The sequence below is a fragment of the Natator depressus genome, chromosome 10, assembly GCF_965152275.1.
Source record: "Natator depressus isolate rNatDep1 chromosome 10, rNatDep2.hap1, whole genome shotgun sequence".
Lineage (NCBI taxonomy): Eukaryota > Metazoa > Chordata > Testudines > Cheloniidae > Natator > Natator depressus.
Genome location: NC_134243.1, coordinates 58,602,613 through 58,612,838, shown reverse-complemented (window position 1 = coordinate 58,612,838; position 10,226 = coordinate 58,602,613). Strand labels below are relative to the sequence as shown.

General features: G+C 43.6%; 1 protein-coding gene across 6 annotated transcripts in view; it reads right to left on the bottom strand.

The window, feature by feature from the left end:
- Nucleotides 1–6,854: 6,854 nt before the first annotated feature.
- The window catches only part of ZNF280D (zinc finger protein 280D), an 81,873-nt gene continuing 78,501 nt past the window's right edge, over nt 6,855–10,226 (bottom strand). For 4 of the 6 annotated variants that reach the window (XM_074966285.1, XM_074966287.1, XM_074966286.1 and 1 more), the window contains one exon: nt 6,855–8,454. In XM_074966285.1, the coding sequence (XP_074822386.1) occupies nt 7,815–8,454 (640 nt within the window). In that variant the 3' untranslated portion in view covers nt 6,855–7,814. The remainder of the gene's footprint in view (nt 8,455–10,226) is intronic. The other 2 variants (XM_074966291.1, XR_012641280.1) reach the window with 2 other exon arrangements.

The following is a 10,226-nucleotide window of genomic DNA, read 5'->3' as shown; positions in this document are numbered from 1 at the left end:
CCTGTTCCCCTTGAATATGTGGATGTGGAAGTACGCATCCTGTAGATCGAGGGCAGTGTACCAGTCCCCGGGATCCAGGGAGGGGAAGATGGAGGCCAGGGAGACCATGCGGAACTTGTGCTTCACCATGTACTGGTTCAGCCCTCAGAGGTCCAGGATAGGCCTGAGCCTCCCTTTGGCCTTCAGGATAAGGAAATAATGGGAGTAATACCCCTTGCCCATGAACTTCTCGGGTACCACCTCTATCACTCCTAGTCCTAGGAGCCACCCCACCTCCTGCTCGAACAGAGCTTCGAGCGAGAGGACCCCCAAGAGGGATGAGGGCGGGGAGCGGTTGGGCGAAGAGGAAGTAAACGGGAGGGTGCAACCCCGGGAGATAGTGTTGAGGCCCCATTGGTCCGAGGTTAACCGCGACGATTACGGGAGGAAAGCACACAACCAGTTGGAGAAGGGAAGCTTTATTGGGGGTGGATCCCTGATGAGGACTGGTGGGGTGCCCCCGAGCGTCCCGTCAAAAATGCCTTTTCCACGCCTGCTTGCCCTTGGAGGACCCAGGCTGGTGGGCAGCCCGAGACGGCCTCTGAGGGCGTCTCCTATAGTCCTGCTGCTTCTTATGGGTGGCCTCATACTTCGGGAGGGTGGTCTGGGTGGGACTCTGCTGCGTCTTGAACTTAGGTTTTGCTGGAGCCGGGACACAGAGGCCCAGAATCTGGAGGGTCTTGAGGGAGTCCTTCATACCATGCAGCCTCGTATCTGTTTCCTCCACAAACAGAGCTTTCTTGTCAAACGGGAGATCCTGCATGGAAGACTGCGCCTTACTGGACAGCCCAGAGAGCAGGAGCCATGACACCCGTCTCATGGACACCACGGAGGCCACTGATCATGCGGTCATGTCCGCAGCATCCGAGGCTACCTACAGGGACGCCCTAGCGGCCGCTGCCCCTTCCTCCACTAGCGCCTTGAACTCCTTCCTATTGCGCTTCTGGAGGGAGTCCTCAAACTAGGGCAGGGAGCCCCACAGACTGAATTCGTACCGGCCCAGGAGAGCCTGATGGTTTGCCACTCGTAACTGGAAGCTTTGAAGATGAATAAATCCTCCTTCCAAAAGAGTCCAGTCTCCAAGAGTCTTTGTTTTCTGGGGTCGGGGCTGGCTAACCCTGCTGTTCCCTGTGGTTGACTGACTCAACCATGAGGGAGTTGTATGCCAGGTGGGTATACAAGTACTCATGTCCTTTAGTGGGTACAAAAGTACTTGCGTTCCACCTTTTTAGAGATGGGGGCCAACGAGGCCGGTGTTTGCTACAGGGCATTTGAAATCTTAGCCACCCCTTCATGGAGAGACAAGGCCAACCTACCTGGTGCTGATGGGGACAACATGTTAAACAGGGAGTCTGAGGGTGCCTCCATCTCCTCTGCCTGGAGATGAAGGCTTGCTGCCTTTTAAGAGTTCTTGGTGGGCCCTGAAGTCCTCCTGCGGGACAGAGGGGGGGTGGGGCCACAATTGCCTCCTCTGGGCGGGGTTAAGAGGCTGGTGCAGTGCTCTGGGTGTCGGCCAGCACCAGAGGGTCCACCACCTGATCGGACTACGGGCATGGTGCCAAGGACATATGTCCCACCGACTCCTTTCTCAGGGGTCTGGAGAGGCAGGCCGGATGGTGCTTCTGAAGCTCCGGCCACGACACTCGGTGCCACTGCACTTGCTGTGGCGCCAGCGGGGCTGGCTGTTTCAATGGGCCAGACCAGCCAACCCAAGGACAGCTATAAATAGAGACCAGGCTGGCATAAGATCTGCTACTGTCTATGGACCGGGAGGAGTGGTGATGCCGGGATCTACGATGACCACAGGACTGCACTCTCAACGTGGAGGACCGGTACCGACGGTAACAGCTGCTCCGCGAACGGCCTCAATGGGCGGACCCGAGACGGCGAGATGCCAGCGATAGATGCTCGGGGCTGCGATGTCTTGGCAGAAACTTGGAGCAGGAGTCTGCACGGGAACGAATTTGATGACTGTGCTGTGACCGACTGCGGTACTCTCTCCGAGATGAGGACTGATGGCGACGTCCGCTGCGGTCCCGGCAATATTCGCTCGAGGACCGGCGGTGCTACGAGTCCCGGCCGGACAGAACCCAGCCAGACAGTCTGGTTGGCATCGAGGACGATCCACTTGGACTCTTCCCCGAGCGATCGCTGGGCAGTGATCGGCATTGGGAATGTTCCCTCGACCGGGACTGAGCCAGAGGCGACTGCAGAGATCCCAGCAGCGGCTTGCTTCTGGAGCACAGAGCCAACATCAGCGGCGCTCCAGGTACCGGCATGGACATAATGTCCCAGGCCGCCTGGAGGGCTTCAGGCATGAACGGCATCTGGACATCCGGAGAGACCTGTTCTGAAGGGGCCAGGCTACTCCACTCAACGTGAGTCGGAGGCCTGGGGCCCGCTGGGGATCGAGGACTGCCCCACATGGGCCTAGCCTCTGTCCCAGACTTCCCTCAATGCCGCTGCGAAGAGGGAGTCTTCCTGGCCCTCTTGGCATGCCCTGTGGACCAGAAGCAGTGCTGACTGGTCGATGGCACCGGAGGGTCGCTGCATACTGACGCCGCTGTGCTGGGTACCAGTTCAGAGTGCAGTGCCGGGGTCGGTACCGACTCCATCAGGATGGCCCGGAGCCTAATGTCCCTTTCTCTTTTGGTCCGAGGCTTAAACGACTTGCAAATCTTGCACCTTTCACTGATATGGGTTTCTCCCAAGCAGCGCAAACAGTCTGCGTGTGGGTCGCTTCTTGGCATAGAACGCCTACAAGAGCCTCACGACTTAAACCCCAGGGTGCAGGACATGCCCCAGCCCTGGCTCACTGACCAACTAAACAGCTAACTAGCTACACGTACTAACGCTGAATGAACGAACAGTTTGGAGGACGAGCTACAGCAAAGCTGGAGCAGAGCAGTTCCGACACACCTTCACTGGCGGCAAGAAGGAACTGAGGGTGGGGGGAGCACGCAGCTCCCCTTATACTGCGCCAGCCAGGGTTCGTGGGGAGCGCTCCCCCCCTACGGGTACTGTTAGGGGAAAAACTTCCTGCACCGGTGCAAGTGGTGAGCACGCACACCTATTGAAGAATACACATGAGCAATCACTTGAAGAACTCCTGTTATAGACACTCCTCGGAGGAGATCTGTCATTACACCCATGAGAATGCTCTGTACTCTCATGGGAAACCCTAGAGTCCTTGGGTTTCGGGGTTAAAGGCTCCGCTTCAAGGCATGTGCTTGGAGGGGTATTGCTTGTCGGTTGAGGCTGATGTACAGGGAGTCTCCCAGTCCCAGATCCTAGCAGGACCTCCTCTAACAGGAACTTTCTCAGTCGAATTCTGGGTGTAAAGGATCAACAAATACTGCACTTTGCAGAGATATGTACCTCACCCAAACAGCATAGACACTACTGATGCTCATCACTGATGGAGAAAGAGTGAGGGCAGGAGACACACTCCTTGAATCCCAGACCTCTGGGCATAGTCCAGGAACCAGGGAGGATTTCCCCTGCTCAGGGAGAGAAAACTATTCTATACTAACCACAAACTACTTAAGCGAAGATATTGCTGGCTGCAATAGTGCCATGCGAACATCTGTTCTCACTTTCAGGTGACGTGAACAAAAAGCAAGCAGCATTATCTCCTGCAAATGTAAACAAACTTATTTGTCTGAGAGACTGGCTGAACAAGAAATAAGACTGAATGGACTTGTAGGCTCTAAAGTTTTACATTGTTTTATTTTTGAATGCAGTTATTTTTTGTACATAATTCTACATTTGTAAGTTCAACTTTCATGATAGACACTGCACTACAGTACTTGTATTAGGTGAACTGAAAAATACTATTCATTTTGTTTTTTTACAGTGTAAATACTTGTAATCATACTAAATATAAATATAAAGTGAGCACTGTATACTTTGTATTCTATGTTGTAACTGAAATCAATATATTTGAAAATGTAGAAAACATCCAAAATATTTAAATAAATGGTATTCCATTGTTAACAGTGCAAATAATCATGATTAATTTTTTTAATCGTTTGACAGCCCTACTACTTACAAACATTTTTAACTTTAGAGTGAAGGAGGATGTGATTCTGACTCAGGCCATGTGGCGGTAAGAAGACACTGGAGAGGCATTGACCCACAGTGCTTCTTATACACTTGGTCAGGAGCACGAGGAGAGCTGCTGTGCGCATGCTGGTTAATGAACATTGCTTTGAAGAAATTCTGGACTTGGGCATGTGGTGCGCATGCGTATCCATGTGTGGAATACACATAGGGACCATCACTTGAAGAAGAACTATTTGTGACTAAATGCCAAACTTTGATTTTTATAAATTTAGCGAAGTAAAGTTTACATTTTTCTTCCTAGGAAATAAGCATCAATCAAATATTTTATTTTTTTCATTTTCTGAAGTGCCCTTCATCATATAACAAATTAACTGCCCCACAGAAAAATTCCAAATACATTATGGAATTTTATCTCCCCAAGTCAGTATTTTTAAGTTATTGAAAAGCCAACACATGCTACTACTGCTGGAGAAAGTTAAACTCTATGTCACTCTTTTCTCCTGATAGAAGTACTATAGTACAGTACTTGCCATTCACATGAAGCTCGCAGGGTATCCCTCAGTTGCCCATTGACAAAAAGTGCTTTGATTGTTTTGCAAGGACAGAGAAATTTCTCTCTCCTCTCTCCCACCCCTCTTGGTTACTGTTCCAATGTTAAATATTTGTTTTTCCTTAGATGAGTATTACCTTCTATACACAAATGGATTCTCCACAGGGATGGAAATACTGTGTAAGCCATATATACAATATTTTCATGTTAATATCTTTGAGTACATATATATTTTTCTCCAAATAACTCAGGTCTTTTCAATATGACAATTTTGTTTCCTCTTCTTTTCATAGACGTCAGTAATTTATTTTTCCAAATTCCTGTAATTTAAATCAAACTTTTGTAGACAAATTTATCTTATCTTAAGTAAGTGCAATAATAAAAAACAAGCATGATAGCTAGCTAATTAAAGATAGTGGTATCACAATATACCAACTAAATGAACTTTTCCAACAGCAAAGTTTATCAGGGTTTCAACTTAAAGTCATAACATTTGCATGAAGCAGACAAAAACAAAAACAATTAAATTCTCTAATTGGATTGTCTGCTCATGGTTTTCTATACTGTGAATAAGCTCAGGCTCCCCTTCAGTAACAAACATATCAAGCCTTTTGGTTGATTGACTTCCCCACTGCTCTGTTTACTTTAGGCTGTTAGTGGAAAAACTACTATCACCATCAAACACTCACCATGGGTCTGTTTTGCACAGTTCCACTGTTTCTTCATAGTCTTTAACAGCAGCAGTTATAACAAGATATAACAAGTCCACAGTGTAGAGAATTGCCTTTCCAGATATTTTATTATTAAAAAATATATATATATTAACACACACACACACACAGAATTACCAAACTCTCACAAAGTTTATTGTAAGAACATAAGAACGGCCCTAATGGGTCCAGCTAGCCCAGCATTCTATCTTCTGACAGTAGCCAATGCCAGATACCCCAGAGGGAATGAACATAACAGATAATCATCAAGTGATCCATACCCTGTAGCCCATTCCCAGCTTCTGGCAAACAAAGGTAGGGACACAATCCCTGACCATCCTGGCTAATAGCCACTGATGGTCCCATCCTCCATGAATATATCTAGTTCTTATTTGAACCCTGTTATGTTCTTGACCTTCACAACATTCTCTGGGAAAGAGTTCCACAGATTGACTGTGTGCTGTGTGAAGAAATACTTCCGTATCGCGAGTCTTGTAATATTTGGTGTTTTTCTTGAAGCTCCAAATATTGGAATCATCCAATTAAGTGAGGCCCTCAGCTTTCATTAAAAACAGTTTCTAATACTTATGGTTGAGGAAAAAAACTTGAAAATGTAGACCCCAAACACTCCAAGAACAGAAAGGCAAGCAAAAACAATGCAACATTTATTATTTGTCAAAATCATGATTAAGTCTTATGTTTTTTGGAGTCTGGTGCACGATTTTGGAATGCTGGAGATTGACAGTACTGTTTATATTTAAGTAGCACCAAGAGAACTCGATAATCTAAGCTAGCATCCTTACTTGTGAGTTGGCTGGTCTTGAGCTTCTTCAGTCACAGCAAGACTATTGTTCCTAACTGAGAGATTAACAAGGCCCAGGCTGCTAAACCAATGTATTATTTAAACCCTTGCCAGTCCCGGCTAATACTACATTGTCGGGCAATGGAATTTCCTCACAGGGACCAGTTTGGGTAGTGTTGACCCAGCAGAGTTCCTCTTCAAACTTCCAAGTAGCAGCATATCCTGTTCCAGGATATTGAAACAGGAATAATGTGTATGTATAGGCACTTGGTCATTAAATTTCAAAACAATTAAAATATTTCTCAACTCACTAATTTTGAGATGAAATCAAACAAGAACAGATGATAGCTTTTGGAATCTGCAACTAAATGTTTAAAGAAACTGAAAGGCTTTGTACAAACAAATTAATTACCTGGAAAGTAAAATTATTCACAAAGACAAATATTGTTGCAAATATTTACTCAAAAAAGTAATATTTACAGCAGTGTTTTAATAGCTATTCAAAACATTTAACAGTCATTAAAAACAAAACTGAAAGAGTCAAATGCACATTGTAAAGGATTCAAATGGAGCATTTTAATGAAGTTTTTTTAATATTTCAAAGCAAGCTACTGTTAATCATATTATGCATTCCTATACCTAGCTGCTAACTACAGAGCAAACCCCCCCCCAAAAAACAAAAAACCCACCCCAAAATCATTTCAGCAGCCATCTTCTTGTATATAAGTTAGACTACAAAAAGTCCTAAAATCATATTATACATCTCTGCTTTATATGCCCTTGAGTCTTTTTTGTAACAGTTAGCAAGCAGCAGCTACAAAATGGCAGAATACATGCCTGTCTGTTTCCAGTTCATTTTTTAAAAACAGTTTCTGCATTAAACCGTACTTTGGTTTCATTTGAAGACCATTCATATGGGTCTATCACTAATAAAAAATTAAAACAACTGTAATGGTCTAACAGCTACAGTACTTTGAGCAGTATTGTCCTACTTTATACAACTAGTACGTCAGGTAAATCTGCACAGCTTGCACACTGAGAAATCTCACACATATGTATTTATATTGTAATTTCCACTTTCACTGAAAGTTTAAGGTAAGCTTACAACCTGGCAAGATTACACCTGTACAGAGGTGCATAGATTCATTTAGTTCTGTTTACATGCTTTGACAGACAGGAATGTGACATCAAATCCAAAGTAGGTTTCTATTTATCCAAACTGTCAGTAGGCGAATGCACCATTGTTGTGAGCATGCTCTATTTCAGCAGTCGATTTACTTAATCCTTGTGATTCTAAGATTTCCACATGGAGACTATCTTCACACACAATAATCTCAATCTTTTCCTCTTGAGTAACAAACTACTTTATTGTAGGCAACATTGTGAAAATGAATTTTTTTCCATTTTCAAGTGCCAGACTAGTAAGACATATCCTCTTCCTATCTCTTGAAGATATATGCCAATGTGCTATTCTTTGTAATATTTTGTTACTAAACTGCTTTCTTCATATACAACATCTACCCTTTTATTTTTCTATCTTAATACTCTGAATCAGCATCAATAAGCATACCCATCACGAATGGTCCATGGTGTTCTTACCATAATTTATACAGCATACTACTTTATACTGAATAAAGTTAGTTTAATTTCAGCTTGCTTCATTCTCATCTGTCTGGTTTACAGTTGTCTCCATTCTGCTAGGACCGCTTCCTTTAGGAATGTCATCTGTTTGTTCAGAAACTAGTTCAGCTTTCTTTGATGAAGGTGCAACATTACCTTTTTGAAGGATCTCAGTAGCTTCATGCTCAAGTACCTCTGATGGAGTCAAAGGCTCCAAATGAATACTGCCTTGCTCGCTAATGTCAGAACTAACAGATTCAGGTTCATCTCTTTTTCTCAAAAACTGCTCAAAACTAACATCTTCACCCAATGTCAGTTTTAAGTCCTTAGTGTTCAAAGCTGCAAACCTAGTTTCATCCAAGCTACCTTCTTTAGTCTGCTCATTCAAGATAGCATTTTCTGAACTTTGGCAAATTTTCAATTCAGTTTCATTACAAATGTGTTTTTTTTGTTTCTCCTCTATGACTTGATCATTATTATCTGAAACACAGCATACTGCTGTTTCACATGACGAGTTTCTTGAATAGTTGTCCTGGAGTACTAGATTGGAGTCATTTTCCATATTTGATGATGTACTTTCCTCACTCTTTTCAACTGATGAGCCACTGTTAGTTGGATTTCCATTGCATTCTTTTTTTGTTTCCTCTGAAGAGTCATTTGCTTGTTTGCTGGAAAAAAAATATCCACTTATTTCTCAGCCATCATAAAAAAATGTTTTAACATATGGGTCTACTCTGCAAAGTGACTAAAAATGTCACTGTAGAATTCCATACTTGTCATCTCTTACTGACCTTCATATCAAGTAGAAAGTGCCCCCACAACTGCTAGCCCTCCAAACCCAGGCTCGCATCTAACAGCTGAGTTCTTTCCTTCCTTCAAATCATCGCCAGTAATAAAGATCTTTCAGGCCAAATTAGGCCCTTAGCTATACCTGTGCAACACAATGTTTTTTTCAAATTATACCCTCAGTGACACCTATCATCACATCATCTAAACTGGACTGATGCAGGTATACCTGATTGGAATTTAGTAAATGATTCTGTAGATGATGCAAAAGAAATAGAATCCAGTTCACTCCATTTTAGTCTGATTGGCTCTGCAGTGTTAATAGGAATACAAAGCAATAAAAGCTTGTTTTTGTCATTAAAGTGAGGTGCTTTGAATTCACACAGGGAGCAGACCTACTGAGCAGGAAAGGTGGCATTTTTACATCACTTTTCACAGTAAAACTTCTTTTAATTCAAAATATAAGGTACTGAATTATCTAAGCCAAGTCACGGAAAACCTTTCCATAGAAGTCTGTTTAGCTATTTATGCTAAAGGGACAATACTGGAACAAGAACAAATGGATATAAACTAATTCAGGATGGAAATTAAAAGACAGTTTTTAACCATCAGACATTCTGGAACAGCCTCCAATAGGAAAGTGGGGGCAAGCAACTAAATTAGTTTTAAGAGAACAGGACAAATTTATGAATGCTATTGTATAATAGGGTTGCTTGTGATCGGGGGGTGGGGGGAGCAGGGCTGAACAGCTGCAGGGTTCACTTCTGGTTTACGCGTTATGTTCCTAAAAGTTCATGCTTCAGGGTTTCAGCCAGCCACTAGCAGGGGCCATGAAGGTATTCCCTCTCAAAGTATTCTGGGAGGTTTTGGGGTTTTTTTCTTATCTCCTTCCTCTGAAGTATCAGGAATGGCTGCTGATGGAAATGGAACATTGGGTGAGGTGGGCCTGGGCCTTTAGGTGGCACCAAGCATTATCTTTGTCTGGTGCTCGGATGGCTGATTTTTGCTCACATGCTCAGGGTCTAACTGATCGCCATACATAGGGTTGGGATGGAATTTTCTGCCCAAGACAGATCAGCAATGATCTTGGGTTTTTTTCACTTTCCTCTGCAGAGTGAGAGTGTGGGTAACTTGCCAGACCTCTTGCCAGGATTATCTGGGTATATCTCATTTAATCATTTCCCTGCCATTGCAGGGGCCTCAACCATTGGTGCACCTTGACTGCTCCTATTCTCTGCTTGGAGCACATAATATTTTAGTCTCTTATGGGTCTCATTTAGTTTGGGCTCATTTCCATTGTTGGGTTTAATGTGTGAGTGCTAGGTGGTGTTGGTGGCGTGTGGTATACAGGAGGATAGAATAGATGACCTAGTGGTCCCTTCTGTCCTTAAAACTCTAGGACTCCATAATAAAATCCAAGCCATAACATAGGAAAGTGTTATTTACAAAGTAGATATTGGCTGCACCTTGTATTATTGTATCTTTTTTTAAAATCACATGCACTGCTCTAAAATATTCCCCAAATAAAAACTGAATTGCATACTTAGAATTCAACACATACATACAAACCCCTCAAATACTCAGAGAAGATAAGTTGTTTTTTGTTTGTTTTGTTTTTTTTTTAAGTCTAATCCCTAAATTTATCTGCTCATAT